The sequence below is a fragment of the Ornithorhynchus anatinus genome, chromosome 8 (assembly GCF_004115215.2).
Source record: "Ornithorhynchus anatinus isolate Pmale09 chromosome 8, mOrnAna1.pri.v4, whole genome shotgun sequence".
NCBI classification, from domain to species: Eukaryota; Metazoa; Chordata; class Mammalia; order Monotremata; family Ornithorhynchidae; genus Ornithorhynchus; species Ornithorhynchus anatinus.
In genome coordinates this window covers 41,514,804-41,532,282 of record NC_041735.1, presented here as the reverse complement: position 1 = coordinate 41,532,282, position 17,479 = coordinate 41,514,804, and the positions used below count along the sequence as shown (strand labels likewise).

At 37.8% G+C, this 17,479-nt stretch overlaps 1 protein-coding gene across 1 annotated transcript in view; it reads right to left on the bottom strand.

Moving 5' to 3' along the window:
• The window catches only part of PLCL2 (phospholipase C like 2), a 163,123-nt gene that overhangs the window by 66,738 nt on the left and 78,906 nt on the right, over positions 1-17,479 (bottom strand). Inside the window, exons 3-4 of the mRNA XM_029070732.2 lie at positions 6,978-9,464; positions 3,145-3,348 (exon numbers count right to left, since the gene is read on the bottom strand). Of these exons, the coding sequence (XP_028926565.1) occupies positions 3,145-3,348; positions 6,978-9,464 (2,691 nt within the window). The remainder of the gene's footprint in view (positions 1-3,144; positions 3,349-6,977; positions 9,465-17,479) is intronic.

Sequence of the window (17,479 nt, the reverse complement as noted above, 5' to 3'; positions counted from 1 at the left end):
TTGTGAATTTAATTTAGAAATCATTAAAAAAAGTGGCCAGCATTTGAGTTCTCCTCCTTTCCCAATGTTTCTCATGAGTGGTGCCATGAAATGTCACAGCAGTTTGAATGGGGGTCACAATTTGAAATTGATTGAGTAATCCTTTATTTATTTTATTCTTTTTTTTGTATTTGCATTTCTCAAGAAGATTTTCCCAAGTATTTGTTTCTGAGTTTTGCTTTTGTTTCCATTTCCACTCAAACTTTTGTTCTGTGGTTTTACACACTGCTTTTCTCCTACTATTTGCTACATTCAGATGCTTCAGGTGAAGCTTTTTAAAATTCTGTAAAAAAAAATGGCAATAAGGAATATAACAAGGTTCAAATGTTCTGCACTTGAAATACTACATCACACTTTTCCCAAACACATTTGAGAAGTATTGAAACAGACAAATATGGTGATAGACAAACACTAGCAAGATAAGGCAGTGTCTGGCCTCGGCTACCTACTATTAGCTTGTGATGTCTATCAGAAAGATTCTGGCATCCATTTCCTCTCTCTTCCCATCCAATGTCAAAAAAAAGTGGACAACACCTGATCCAAAAGGTGCTTTTCCAAATGACTTTGGGATAGTTTAACTTGCCATATAATTGTTCTAAATTCTCACAAATATGTAAAATTCACACTTTAATTTTTCTGTGGTTCTGTCTCTCTCTATATCTACAGATTAGCAAGAGAGAGAGAGAGAGAGAAGAAATTTTCTTTCTACCTTTCATGCAGTTAGAAAAAGGGTTTTGGGAATGGAAATCCTTGTGTTTTTAGGATTTTCTAGAATGAATTTCACTTTGAATTTAGACCATAGTGGTTCTCCAACTAAAAAATAACAATATATTGGCTAGCGTAGAAGCTGATTTTCATACACTTAGGTTTTCTTTTTTTTAATATTTCATTGCTACTTTAAAAATCTATTAAATCAAGACCTCATGCCACCAGGCATAAAAAGTATGCAATGTTTTTAAATGAGTTTAATTCACTTGACAATAACTTTGAGTTCACATAATCTAGTGTTACCACTGGTTTCGAATACAAACATTTTCTGTCTGCAAGAGAGATAAGAGAATATGCATTTTTAAATAGCATGCATTTTGTGGTTATCCTTCCAAAAAAAATGGCCTATACTGGCAGGCCCTTAGGATTTAATTAAAAATCATTTACTTTATCCCACTAACTTGATATACAAAGATAAAATAATCTTATACTACCAATTGTTCCACCAAATATATTCAGAAAAAATATTGCATATTGGGCATTACTCAATGTTAGTTAAGGTATTCTAATGGGAAAGTTAATAACATTTGGGGCACTAATTGTTTGCCATTTTCCATTGCTCAAAGCTCTCAAATCACTGATGGGCAAATAGAGAAAAAAGAACACACCTGATAAGAGCTGGCAAGACTTAAAAAATAAACCATTTATTTAACTTTGAAGAACAAAATTTTCACTTTAAAAATGCATTTGGATTAGTTTTCTATTTTCTGAAGGAAGAGTCTACAGTATCACTAAACATCAACATCCAGAGAATCTTTTTATAAATGTCTTTACACAGCATAACATGCAAATAAACCAAAATGATAATGTGAAACCCTATTTCTGTAGACCTGAAAAATCACTTGGTTGAGGTTGGGACTAGAATTAAGATAATGCAAAGGTTGGTATAAGATTCCTTCCTATTCTATTGCCCTCTGTGGAGATAGGCCTAGGTACAAACTTTTCATTCTTTTGTAGGGTTATACCAGTAGAGGATGAGTCAGTGCATCTACAGCTGCTAACTCTCCTCAGTTGGGATGCAAGGGAGTGTTCAAATGCAAAAACTATCAAAATCTAGTGATAGAGCAAGAAGCTGTTACTCTGATGGGTATCATCCCACAGACACCAACTCAATTCAGCAAAGTCATGGCAGCAACAAAGGTTAATTTAGGTGAATTTTGGTACTGTTTTCTCACATCTTGCCACAGCATCTGAGAATCACTCGGCATGGAGTGGATAAGAGCACGGGACTGGACGTCTGAAGGTCCTGGGTTCTTTATGCTCGTTCTGCTGTGTGCTATGTGTGACCTTGGGTAAGTCACTTAATCTCCCTGGGCCTCAGTTATTTCATCTGTAAAACGGGGATTATGAAAGCCCTATGTAGGACACGGACTATGTTCAACCTGATTATCTTGTATTTACTCTAACGCTTAATACGGTGCCTGGCACATAGTAAGTGCTTAACAAATTCCATAAAAATAAAATGAAAATAAAATCACTGTTATGTTGCAGAGTAATTAGGATTTCTGTAAACCCAACTTTCAATTAGACCATTCACACCAAAGAACAGGTCAGGGGTCAGGGGGAATCAACTGCTGTCTATGTGGGTGAGATAATCTAGTTTTGGCAGATACGTGAAATGGTTAACAACTAAACTCCAAGAGCACAAAGAAATAAGCAAGCCAATGTACTGGTCACCTTGAGCAGATGTGCCCCATTTTCAGGAGACATCTCTTCTGCGGTTGCGTGGTCAAGGATATGCACAGCAGAGTGGTCCTGTGCAAAGCTGCTTCAGGAGTGGGGGTGGAGCATCACTATGAGATACTCAGGACATTTTGGGAAGATGTGATTAACTAAAAGCAAGTTATGCAGCTGGAATAGAATATTTTTCACATGAAATGCCTGGTACCAGTGATCCAGACACTGTTGATGGTGAATGCTGAAAAAGATTTGTGTACATGGAAAGTGTGTGATGAGAATATTTGCCTCTCTTTTATCTCCCATTATTTGAAAAAAATGAAAGAATAGCAAAAAATAAATTAGGGATGGTGAGAGTTATATAGGTGGTAAAGTATACAATTCATAAAGGTATTTATGTTTCTAAAAAAAGTGGTGCCATCATTATTCCCATAGATGTTAATGATTACCAAGAGTTATTTATTCATTTCTTACATCATTTTCCAAAAATACCCCCACAGCTCTGTTAAATAAATCATGTTCAGAGGAACAGCTTTTCAACATAGATAATGAAGCATGAAATAGGAAGGCACGTATTAGCATATCTCCTACCAACAAACATGGCACATTACCAAATGGCCCTTTTCTCAATCAACCTACATAAAACAACGGACTACTCACCGTGTCAAATGCTGTTACAATCTTTTTCAAAACCTCTGGTACTGTTCCTTGCAACTCCATTGTGGGAAATTGATCACTGAGGTTCAGAACCACCAAGGATGTATTATCAGGTCCAACCAAGTGCGAAGACACAGCCAAAATGGACTGCATGAGATTTGCTACAGGAGATACACCACATAATTCTTTGAATGAAACTACTGCATTCTGTTAAAAAAGAGAAAAAAGCCTTTAGTTAAAAATTTACATGAATTTTAATTGGAGCTATTTTAAAATTTACCATGAATTTTAACTGCCTTCATAATTGCTGACAGCACCCTTGAAATGCCAGAATAAGAGTCATTAATGAAATTGTGCAAGTCCTAGATACTCACTGCTTCAGCCTAAAAAGAAAGTAACTGTTTCCCGAAGTAAAGTTACAGATATGTCATCTTCCTTTACTAAGTATTAAAAGTAAATGTAGTTAAGATTCTTTGCAGAGAAAAAACTAATAAGGCTTAAAAAGTCTAACACTGTTATAAAATTAGGATCAAAACCAAATTTGACTCTGCTTACTAGAAGTACTATATTAATACAAATAAAGCCTATTCTTGTTGAAGATAAGAAACAAATATTCCTAACAATTGATATGGTTGGTTGCAACTGGATCTCCCGTTATGTGTCTGTAAAAGCCACATTCACTTCTGAATGCCACCTCCAACTCCAAATGACCACCACTCCAAGTTTAGCCTGGTATCCTACTACAGATGGCCTTTTGGGATGAAGTGACCAACTGTTCTTATGTTCATTTACCTAGTATTAAGCATGTTTCTATTTACCCGGTTTTTAATATTCTCACTTTATATTGAAGATATAACACAGGAATAACTGCTAAAGAAAAAAAAAGTTTTAAAATTTGCAAGTCTCTAAAATCCCAGTGCTTAAACTTACCCTCGCAAGCCAATTTCAGGCAGATTTGAACTCAGCGTGATATCACTAACATAGCTCATTGCTCTGCACATAGACGCATTCAGCGATTGCTTTGATCACACATATTGGGTCTCAAGATGGGCAGGAGCCAGGATATGTGATTACAAAACACATATATTATAAGAGGCTGTAGAGAGGCTGAGTGACTCCTCACCTATCCTACCTTGGCTATTTTGAGACTTAACACAACATAATTTTGCTAAAAATTAGAAATCTTTTTACAGGTCATCCTAATCCAAGTGCTTACACATTAATCTAGTCTCATCATTTACAGAACTAATGCTTTTTTTTTTCTTGGAGGGCTGAAAAGGAATTTGCTTCTTTTTGGCACTTGGAAATCCCAAACAGATGGTGACCAGGCAATTGAACATCTTGTCCAGTTTTCAATACTTCAACAGTAAAGACATTGTCTCTAACTGCATAGATAGCTACATTAAGCGTGAAGCTTTCCCCTTATTTAAAATGGAGTCTTTTCCACACTTCTGTTATACTTGTGTCCTACAGGAAATAAAATGAGGGAACAGTCCCCCTTATTATGTGATTAGAAATGTCTCTGTCGTGGCTCAGTGGAAAGAGCACGGGCTTGGGAGTCAGAGGTAATGGGTTCGAATCCCAGCTCTGCCACTTGTCAGCTATGTGACTGTGGGCAAGTCACTTAACTTCTCTGTGCCTCAGTTGCCTCATCTGTAAAATGGGGATTAAGACTGTGAGACTCACGTGGGACAACCTGATTACCCTGTATCTCTCCCAGTGCTTAGAACAGTGCTCTGCACATAATTAGTGCTTAATAAATATCAACATTATTATTCAAGTAGCGGTTAGATTTCATACTGGGAAGACCCTATAAATTTAGGGGTTAGGTTTAGGTTAAATTTAGGTTCAAGCTAGGTTAAGAGTTTTGAAAGCCATTTGAAGTGATGCTCATTAGGGTAATTTCTAAGTATTGTTTTCAACCTATCCCATCCATATTCCACACAATCTACAGGCAGAGTCTAACATACTATATAATGCTTTATATTTTTCATTTAAAATTAAATCAACCACAGAACAGCCATAGAGTGTGTCTCATGAAATGTCTAGTTTTGACAAAGAGTATCCATTTTTCAAAGCAGTTAGAGCTGACTGGTGAGTTCCAAATTCATCCAAATCAAACACTTAGATATCTACATCAAAACCAAGAACCTGAACTCCATATAAATCTCACACCTGTAAATCCCACACACTGATTCACTTCTCTTCCAAAAGTTATAAAAAAATTAATATAAAAGTAGCTACTAAAAATATTTATTTTCATTTTATAAAGGTGTTCTATGGATCACCAAGGAAAAAAAGCATAAATCTGGATGGATAATTATAATCATTTGGTAAGAACCCAATAAGAACCCAATCAGGAACTCATCTTTATTGACCTTGTGCTAAAATTTTCAGTATTTTGTGTCATAAAAATAATTTGAGACAAATATTTGGAAGCTCTGTTTGTTGCCAAGGAAGAAAAACAAAAATAAAGAAAAAGTCATGATCCAGATTAAACATTTAAGCACAAAGAGTGAAACCACACTGTTATCAGGCACCTTTAACACACCAAATAAAAGTTAGGTTTTGATATAACTAGTTGAGCAACAATCTTACCAGAAGTCACACTCTCATATAAATACTAGGGAGAATTTTTATCGGTTTCTGCCTCTTTCGGTTTCTATTTGTTATTTCAATTTCTTATTGTTTTTCTTCAGTTTGTGTTACATCTGAATACAGTGACTTTATACTCATTCTTTAATCTAGAAACATTATATGAGCAGATATTAATCTACACCCAGAATACCACAACCTGAGCTCATTTTGGTAAACCTTCCAGTGTTGCAAGGAGTAGACACAACATACTATTAAGTAGTGAAGAAATAAAAAACTAGGTAAATATATCTTTTCAGTGCACCTTCATTTTACTGTGGAGAGTGGGCTTCCCTACAATATGCATGAGCATCTTGTACATTTTTGGATGACTTTCAAAAATATGAAACTATAATATGAAACATGCAAAAGCCAACTATTGTACAGGGACTAGTAGTTCGTTTCTTTTAATGTGGTAAAAATAACTTCTGTGGACACTTCTGACTACAATTTATAATTATTAAAAAATCAGATACATAATTAAAATCGTTATCAAACAGAGTATTACTCTTTCAGTCTTCTCCAAACTAACCCACACTTTAGCCGTTCAGGAATGATTCTCCATAACATGCAAAGCCTAAATCAGGTGCTCACTTGAACCATTCTCTTAGAGAACTTGACATATCAGACGTATTGTTTTTGTTCATTTTACTGTTATCACAGTTCCTTCGAATAATTTATCTATTGTCTATAAGGATAAGGAGATTCCCCTGAAAGACTCAGAGTTCCACAGATTATTTTCATTTTTTTAAAAAAGAAGTGCTAGAAAGCTTTAGACTAGGATGCTAATTTTAGTGTCAGTGGCATATTGAGGGCTCCTGAAAGATCTCCGATTCCAATTATAGCTAATTTCTTTGTTAAAAAACAGGGGACCTCTAATAAGCTTTGGAGACGAAAGCCTGGAATTACTGAGCAGATATTCTCAGGGTGTTAACCATAATAAATGCGCACCAGCTGCTTCCCTAATTGTTCAAACCAGCCTTCCCTTGTTCCTACTGAGAATACACACTAAATGCAGTTTTCAAAAATGTGACTCGTGAAAAAATGAGGTCAATAAACAAAGTCTACATGGAAATAAGTTCAAAAAAAATATGTGCACAATATTCTAACATGAACAGCATACAGACATGTATAGATTTGTGACATACATTGATCAATCCTACAAACTCATCATTGAAAATGTTAAAAACCAAAGCCCCTACCTGCATATTCTCTCTGAGATCTGTAGCATCCCGGATAGGTGGGTGGGCATTCTTGAACACTTCGTCTACGGTTTTAATCCACAATGTTCTCAGGGAGGCGTATTCCCTCGACTTTTTCCCCTTCCTCACCGAAAGGCCTCTTTTGTGAGGTTTCCCTCCTCCTCTTCGGTTAGTGATCGCCACATGTACGAACAAAGAAGCATGTGCTAAAACCTCGCCCGTTAACGACTGAAGTGGGACATGTCGGTAGCCTGTTTGTAAACACTCGAAAGGAATTGTGTACTGCCCAATGAATTCATCCCCAATGTAATCGTCATCCAGTACTACGAAGCGTACCATGGCGAGTTCAGGTAGATTGATTTGAAATTCAAAGCTCTCATCAAAAATGGGAGCGTCTCCGTTCTGGTGCACTGTTTTTGTCCTTTGTTCTGCACAGTCTGCAGGGATGCCGTGAATTTCAACGTATACATAAGGATCTACAACATCACCTTTGGCACCCGATCCTTTGGGTTTGGGAAAGTTCTGACCGCTAATTATTTTAATATGAAGAAGCTGCGGTGAAACTCCTGGAACAGAGTCTTTTGTATTTGCACTGAAGAAGGATACCTCTTCTCGCATTATGGCTGGTCGGAGAACATAGCCACAATTCCCATTCTGTCGAAACCAACCGATATTAAGATCCATCATCAGTCCAGGCGTCTGAAAATTCATGGCTACTATTTGACAACCACACTTCCAAAAATCCTGCGGATTCATATTACTGGAGTCTATCCTCATTGGGCTGGGAAAAACCCTGGCCAGAAAGCGCTTGTTGTAATTTACAAAATCTCCTGGATTTTCATTGGCGTATTTGCTGGCAAGAACTTCATTAAAAGAACACACTTCCCAGTATTTCTGAACCTGAAATGATACTTGAAATTCTTTGAACTGAATGGATTTACATATGCTTACCAATTCAGAGAGGTCTTTGCAAAGCTGAAATCGTTTCACAGGCACAATATTTGGTAGTTCCACCCCTTCTTTTCCTACTCTTTGAGACATTTCTGCTCCTTCATCTTCATCTGTAACATCTCCCTCTAACCCAGGACAAGTTGTGGATAGCTTCTTTGCTTTAATTAGTATTTTTTCTTTCAGAACATCAGGAGATGGAAGATAGGACTCCTCAACATTTGGGGACTTGGTATAAAGTTTGTCTCCCAAAATCTTCTTCATGTGCTGAACCATTACTTTCTGTTGCTTAATAGAACAATGGTTTTCTAAACATAAGATCAGAGGATACTCTGAAGCCGAGAATGCATACTTGTTAATAATGTCAATTACACTGCGGAAGACTATCTGTGAGGTCATTGTATGGCCCGTGTAAATCACAGGTTCATTGTCTGGCCCATCCCACACATCCAACTCAACACTCCGGCAACCCATTTTAAGTGCCCGAATGTATCCTGTGATGTCGGATGGACCTCGAAACTGATCCTCTATCAAGTACGTATTATGAGATGAGTTTATAAAATAATGAGATAAAGGTTGCTTCATATCCTGACAAACCTTTTTGTGTTCTGGATCAAAGATAAAACAGTCAGGTGACATAAGGTATTTAGTAAAACCGTCTATAGAAAGCCATCCTCTCTCTTGACCCTCTTTGGATGGTTCATACTTGTGAATAATTTCAAGGCTTATTTCTTCAGTGATATGTGCCACACCCTGCTCGGCCTCTAAAAACATCATAAGGTCCTTGGTGTCTAAGAATTCTTTATTGCTTGAAAATTGAACCAAAAGGAAATATATTTCAGGCCGGGTGCAAAGCTCATGGAAAACCTCAACAAATTCTTCTTTTGTTACTTCAGTGCCAGTTTTGTCCTTAGATTTGTGCAATTCTTTGAACTTGAGCTCAATTTTACTTGTTTTCAAACCAGGACTTTGGTTTTTAATACACTGCACGGCATGACATAGGTCTATGTGTCCAAGGTTATCTACATCAATTTCGCTAAACATTTGTGCAACCCAGGAAGTCCGCATGATATCATGTCTACTTCCTATCATATCAAGTGTGTGTTTGCCATAAGAAATCAGGTACCTTAGCCCAGTAACCCAAATATTAGCAACATCTGCAGAGTTGGCAACCAAATCAAGTGACTCATAGTTCTCTCCATATATGACAGAAAATGCACAGTCTTCAGATATCTGGTCAGAGATGCCATTGCTGCGGAATATATCTGTATTTTTTCCCGTTCTTACTTCTTTGATTGACTTAATGTCAATCTTGGCTTTTTCAGAATCCTTCTTTGATGGTTCCCACCGCAGAGATTGCATGTCTGCGTCCAAAAGAAAATACCTGTGGTAAATTCTGGAGTTGGACCGAACTTTTTTGAGTTCTGAGCCTTCAACCATTGAATTAATACAGTCACTTGCACTACTGATTTTCTTCTCTGTTGGCATGCTGCTAAATGACACAGTCTTTTTCCTTTCTCTTTTCTGTTTTGTACCATCCTAAAAGGAATAAAGGAAAGAAAAATTAATGTTCGAATTATGAACAAATGGTTTTCTAAATTAAAGATCATATTCTACATTCAGACTTCCTATGGCTCATTTAATAAGCTATTCATTAACTTCCAATACATTCAGGAAGTCCAGATGTTCACAACATAACAATTAAAGACTTGATGAAGGTCACTGTGAAATTAATTCCTTCCCTTCACTTCGATGCATTACAAAGAGCTGAAATTCAGTTGCAAACAGTTGTTTTTGTTCAATAATACAAAGATAGTGGACCTCTGGAGGTCACTTCCAGGGGTGTTTCTATGATTCAAATATAATGTCCCATTTTACCTCTTTCAGCACTACTGCATCTTTGAATTATTAACATCAACTCAAGGAAAACTTTCATAGCTTTCAGTCTATTTTGATGGAAAATGTCTGGGACTATGTACCACTCTTTAAAAACACAGTACTGATTTACCAGATGACTGAACCCACTTCCGCGTCTCAACTCTGAGTACCCCTTGCCTGAATTTCCTACCCAGTTCATCCAAAATGGTGCCAAAATATTTCCTCATCTTTCCTTCTTGACTCTCAGAATCTAACAATGGGTTGATCAAGAAGATTTGATAAGTAAAAAATTATACTTAAATTTCTCCAGACACTGGAACCAGAACCTCTCTTCTTTCCACCAACCATTGAATCTGCGATTTGGTTGCTAAATGGGAGGAACTGCCTATTTACACAAATTACATGAAGCCATTTAGTCTTTGCAAGTACACAATTCCTTCAACTAAAAGCTAAGAGACAAGGCACCCACAAAGCAGTCTATTAGGCATCCTGAAACTAAATTTTTGCTTATTTCTAGCTTGGTCATTACACCTCTATAGCTGATCACAGCCAACCTTGCTGATGAGGCCAGAGACAGGAAGAGTCGGGGGAAGGCTGAGATCTAGACTTCTGTCCTAGGGATTGGCATGTATTAAACCTTTCTTCATTTTATTTTTTTATTATCAATATTATTATCCAAATAGCCTTGCTTATTTAGCATCTAAAATAGTTCAGAGGTACTAGTTATCCAAGTTTAAGGACCCAAGCAATCAAGGTTAATCTACCACATTTCTCTCATTTCTCCTATTATTTGCAGGGTGAAAAACTAAACCAAGTATCATAGGATAAAAAGGAAAAAGCACGCGGTTAATTATACCAGCTTTATTCCATTTTCTGCTCAGAAAATAACCTGTGCAGTACAAACTTCTCTTTCACCTACCTTAAAATATATTACTATAAAAGACTAAGAACAGCTTTTACTTTTTGACTACACATCATTTCAGATCATTTAAAAGCTAACATTGTTGTAGGAGTATTGATTGCCAAAGATTTTCACAGAGAGTGCATTCTATACCTCGGAGGCCTCCATCCATAAATAAAACATAAAAACCACCAATAAAAGCATTTGTTTATAACCACATCTTCAGGAACAACAAAACTGTAGTAATCACATTCACACTACGGATTGGAAGGAAATCGATCCCAATTCCCAGCACAGCGTGCATGTTGAATGCTCAAGTATTATGCCTAGTCCACCCAGGGGTGACAGCATGAGACACTTAATACAGAACTTTGACCATCATTGGGGTCCTTTATGATTTTATCACAAAATACAGTTTTTGTTAAGGAACCTATAAATTTAGGTAGTTTCCTCATTGTTGAGAAAAATACTATAAATACTCCCTTTATATAAAGTCCAATGTGGCATAATTAAGAAAATTAAAATAGCAACTTTTGGTATCCAAAAAATGCTTATTATGTGTCAAACACTGTTCTAAGTGTGGGGAAAAGGGAAATCAATCAGAATGGACATAGTTCCTGTCCCACATGGGGATCACAGTCTATGTATCTATCAATTATATTTATTGAGCACTCACTGTGTGCAGAGCACTGTACTAAGCACTTCGGGTAGTACAACATAACAGAATTGGTAGACACATTCCCTGGTCATCATGGGTTTACAGTCTAGAAGGGAAGAACGGGAGGGAGAAGAAGTAATTTAATCCCCACTTTAAAGATAAGAAAACTGAGGCACAGAGAAGTTAGTGGCTTGCTCAAGGTCACACAGCTGGCAATTGGCGGAACTAAAATTAGACCCAAGTCCTTTGACTCCCAGGCCCATGCTCCTTCCCCTAGGCCAAGTTTCTTCTCTATGACTAAAGGTAAGATTTAGACAGTAAATGTACTGTTATTACTACTCAAGATATTCTATTTTGCATTGATAATTTCTATACCTTAATATTTTACATGCTATCTAATATTGCATGAAAAAATCCCTGATTAATGGCAAAGCATATACTCCAAATTCATAATTTTTTTCTTGATCAAGAAAGGAGAAATCAAGGGGTCAAAAAAATTAAGGGAAAAGGTAGGATGTTGAGTGATTTTTATTAAAACTTCAGTTATATGGGCACACCCCCGGGTATGTCGGCATTGTGTTCCTTGAAAACTTGAGTGAGTTGTGACATTTTTTCCACAGTCTTAAATTTAATGTGTTATTTTCCTATGCTGAAACCAGCTGCTAACATAATGACCGGGGCCTATAGGTTACCAAAAAAATAAAATTAAAAAATCAACAGATACAGATATTTCCCCACCTCCTCCTCCCCTTATCCATTCCCTTCCAAGTATACAGGGAGGCTTCTGAACCCATGTACCCCAATCTCATCCTGCTCCACCTGTCTTTCCCATTCTTCTCAACCACTCAGTAACCCAAATGCCCTTCTAAAAATCATCTTTCAGGACAGCAGCTTTTACAATAAAGGATATGTAGCTTTCTCTGGCATGATTCATTTTTGACATGTGAGTGTTTGGCTTCTATTTAACACTTTGTTTCTGCCAGGTAATTGAAAATTGAAATCTTTAATGAACAAATCTTTCTGGATACAAAATTAAGCAGGAAGTCACCTGTAATTTCCAGCTATTCTGCACTTCTCTTGCTTTCTCCTATTTTCGACCATGGCAAAAAACACGTATCACTTCTTGTGTTTTCATGGTGTGTCTAGGTTACTGTATGTTGACATCTTTTGGCTATGTTACCTAAGACATAAGAATTCAGAGGAGATGCCCAAGTTCCAGACTATCTCGCAGCAACTTTCCAAGATGCAGGGCCTAACTAACAAAGTTTGTCATAGTTCAAAGAGATCCCCATATTACCCTACCATGAAGGACAAACAAGGATAGATGGCCAGAAATCAGAGTGACTTCCACACTAGGCAGCAAAACTGTTCCTAAACCAGCGCCACCTTCATCAAGAAATAAAACAGAAATGGGGTAGATGAAGGAATTTTCAGAACTGTTACACTTGGTTATTATATACTGTGGGGCTGCATTCTTGCAGAACCCACATTAGGGGAGTCTCATGTTGTAGCAAGCACTCACTGTGTCCAAAGTTGTGCACTTATGACACATGTGCAGGGTCATTTTGTTTCATCGCAGCGTCAGTCCATATCCATACAGATTCACATTGCTGGAATAATGTTCTCTGATTCTGTCATCACAATGGAGCCAAGACACATAGTGGAAAGACATTCTGGCACATCTGAGTGACCTTTACCTCTAACTGGGACCAAAGAATTAAAAATATGCATGCTTTTCCCTTGCCTTTTCCAAGGAGTTATTGCCAGAGTGTTGATGACTCTGAAAAGTTGGTTAGTCAGCTGCCCCATATATTCCTTTGTTTTGGTTTGTTGCTTTTCCCCTGGTTTTCGCAAGCAACTGGGAACCCTTTCCCCCTGCCCCCGGGAGCTTACTAAGCCAATCTAAGTATCATATTTAACGGCAGCTTTCCAAATGGGTGAAAGCACAGTGGTGCCCGCTACTGTTGAATTCTCAGGCATGTAATGTTTTGCGATCCCGGACTGCACCCTTCACCCTACAGTCATGTCTCAATGTGTGCCATTGGGAACAGGGAGACCAGTCTAGAGTATGTGGAGGTTTAGAGCAAAAACAATTCAATTCAAGTGTATGTTCTGCTAGTGTAGGCCATCACTGGTGCCTGAGCACAATGCTCAATGAAATGGAAAGGGGCCAGAAACAGCGCATTACTGCATTTTCATGGACAAAATGTTCAAGTAATTATCTCTCAAATAATCACACTTATGAATGCAGCCTCCCCATTGGTAGCATCATCTTTGAACCAAAGGCAACTTTACTTATCATTCTCCCTCTTGATTTTTTTTTTTGGTGAGGTGTGGTAAATAGGACTGAATGGCGTGGAGATATGAAAAAGTCAGCGGATCACCCTGGTTCCTAGAACTCCAGTGCATATATAATAATTTTCATGCAAGCTATAGGAGAAATGCCTGAATGACAAAAGTCACCCCTCCCTTTTAACTATTAGTAACAGTGACATTTTCTAAATTTTCCTGCCAAGAGTACTAAATAGCTTGGGAATAAACCAGACCCAATATTCTGAGCCCTTTATCACAGATAAATATTTGCCTGATAAATCTAAATTGTAGTATTTAGTTACAAATTTTGACAATAATAATTGAGGTGTTTGTTAAGGGTTTACTATGGGCCAAGCACTGTACTAAGCACTGAGGTGGATACAAAATCATTGGCTCACACATGGGGTTCACAGTCTAAAACATCTATTGTAATTGTAGTATTTTTAAGTGCTTACTATGTCCCAATCTGTCATTCGTATTTATTGAGTGCTCAGAACTGTAGTAAGCAATGGGGAGAGTACAATCACTCATCCTCTCTCACATGGATTACTGCATCAGTCACCATGCTGACCTCCCAGCCTCCTGTCTCTCCCCACTCCAGTCCATATTTCACTCTGCTGCCCAGATCATTTTTCCACAAAACATTCAGGACACGTCACTCCACTCTTCAAAAAACTCCAGTGCTTGCCCATCCACTGCCACATCATACACAGACTCCTCACCATTGGCTTTAAAGCACTCCACCACCTTGTCCCCTTTCGCCTCACTTCACCACTCTCCTTCTACTACCCAGCCCATACATTTCACTCCTCTAATGCTAATCTTTACACTGTTCTCAGTCTCACCTATCTCACCTCTGATCCCTAGCCCATGTCTTGCCTCTGGCCTGGAATGCCTTTTGTCCTCAAATCTGACAGATGATTACTTTCCCCCTCTTCAAATCCTTGTTGAGGGCACATCTCCTCTGGGAGGCCTTCCCAGGCTAAGCCCCCCTGTCTTTTTCTCCCACTCCCTTCTGTGTTGCCCTGACTTGCTCCTTTTGATCTTTCCCCTTCCCAGCCCCACAACAATTATATACGTATGTGTAATTTATTTATTTTTTCTTCAACAGTTTATAATAATTTCAGTAAATAGAAGTAACAAATTTTGACAATAATAATTGAGATGTTTGTTAAGGACCTATTATGTATCAAGTACTGTACTAAGCACTGATACTACAAGATCACTGCGTCACATATGGGGTTCACAGTCTAAAACAGCTATTGAATCCCCAGTTTACGCATGAGGGACCTGAAGCATAGACAAATTAAGTGACTTACCCAAGGTCATACAGTAGGTATGTGGTGGGGTGAGGATTAGAACCCAGGTCCTGTAATTTCCAGACCCAAACTCTTTCTACTAAGCTCCACATATTTTAGCACAGGCAAAATACGCAACAATCTCTAACAAATATTGTTGAAATGGACTAACCTATATAACTCTATTGCACAATTATCTTTTATTTGAATTGATATAACTTATAGCATATTTATGTACCCCTGTATCTACATAGCTACTTTTTAATGCCAAAGTCCCTTCCAAATTCATTAACTTTGCAAAGTTGAATGAAAAAGCATTTTTATCACAAGCAAAATCTCATCATCAATACACTTTAAATACCATTTTGTTGCCATTACTGGTAAACAGCATCAGTGTTTCCTTATCTCCAGCAGAATCAGTTGATGAAAGAAAATCAGAGGCATCCAAAATACAGATAGATGGCATTTCCCATCAGGAACGATGGCTGAGCCTAGCTCCTGAGACTTGAGAACCATGAAGCCGTGAGGAGGAATTGCTCTTGGGGCTCATATTTTGCACAGAGTCACTCACACTCTTTTGTCATCACCACTGGGCACTGAGTGCAGCAAGTGAACCAGCGGGCCGAGCTGGGACAACCTCCTAGATCCTGTGATTCCCAGGGAAGCGTTATTTCCTCTGGACAAATGGCACAACTACAAAGTAACTAGAAGAAGCATTTGCAGAACTCATTTTGAAAACAGGTCACTTGGAAAAAGTGACAAGAAGACAAGGGAAAGCAGGCAGGTGCTACAAACATGAAGTTCCATAGTACCTCAAGGGGCAACCGTTTTGTGCTTACTGTGGCCAGGACGGTGAATCCCACATTCACCTTTTCAGGTCATCTTCACCATCAATGGTATCTTCTTAAACTACACAGGGCAACTATTTCTGAATACAGATGCCTTCTGGGATAGCTCGTATCCTGAATTGCATAACACAATGCGGAGCATGCACAAGGATGCCCCAAATAGAGCACAACAGAATTTTAGAACTTAAGGAAATACTACAAAACACACACCCCTCTCAGGGTAGCATATGGAGAGTTTCCAGTACTCTCCAGTATCAACTATGGGAGGGAGAGTCAAACAGATGCATATCCATTCCATTCCTAGCTTGGACAGTGGTTAGTGAGTAGAAGGCCATTTGCTACAAGTTAAAATTCACCTGTGCTGGGCAGCAGTGGCATAGGAGAAAGTCAAGAGAGGAAACTCAAGTTTACTGCACGGAAGGAGGCAAGACTAAAACAGTGAAATGAAACACTGCCCTGGTGGAATACTTCTCAAATGAAGGATTTTTGTGTTTTTCTCTAGTGGTAGATAAGAGTAGGTAACAATCCAACAAAAAATATATGAAACCCAAAAAAGAAATTGAAAGTCTTAAGAAGTACGGTATAACAGGCATGGCAACTATCATTACCTAAATATAGCAGGTATATATAGCAGGTATATCAGATGTCAACTGCCTTGGACATGTGGACTGGCAAGTGATCAGAAGGCTGAAATTCCAACCCTGTTTACATTTAGAAAAACCTCACAGCCATCCAAAGACACCACTAGCAGAATATACTTGGTTATAAGCATCCTTTCTATCACTTGAGCTATACTTATTGTTCTAGGGCATTAAAAAAATAGAGGGCAATTAATCTGTTGCATGCTTTTTACATTTTAGCAACCAATCCAGCCCAGGGAAATGGCCATTTAGCCAAGGAAAATCACTAGGATGGCTAGTTATTTCTCAATCAGAAATAACTTCCACTCCATTAGAAATTTAGTAACAAGGTAACAATCTAATAGTTACCCTTTAAAAAAATCAATCAATGAAATGGTCTTAATTCGAATAATCATGTGATCCATATCACTGCCTACGTAAACATTAAAAGGGAAAAAACTCCAATAAATATTAGAAACCTCTCATCAGTAGGGCCCTTATTTAGATAAATCTAAACCCTGAGCATCACTATTTTGAAAGTGTTGCACAAGTTGAAGTATGGATGTTAATAAAATATTAATCTGCAGCACCAGAAAAGACAGATCAATTGTCTTTAGTTACTTGGCCACCAAGGGTTACTTTGAGTGTGATTACAATTGTCAGCCCAGACTCCCTGATGACTCAGCACAGCAGTGAATCTCTTCTGTCACTTGACTTCTCTTTTAAAAGATGATTTTACCCACTTGTCCGCAGGTGGCAAGAAGAGCAGAGGGTGAGGGAAATAAGGAGAAAAGAGGATGATTTCTCAAGGTCCCTTCTAATTCATTTTCATTTTCTTCAGAAGGATCTGAATTAAATAAATATTCCATGAATTATTCAACTGTTCAGTGGTTACTGCAATACAATATACTTTGATATATTGCTTAATATTTCAAGTCTTGCTTATTTGTGCTATACTATTTTTTAACACTTTTCATATTGAAGGGAGTTGTTCCCGTGAAACACTGCATTACTAGATGTATGACCCTCTCTCAAACA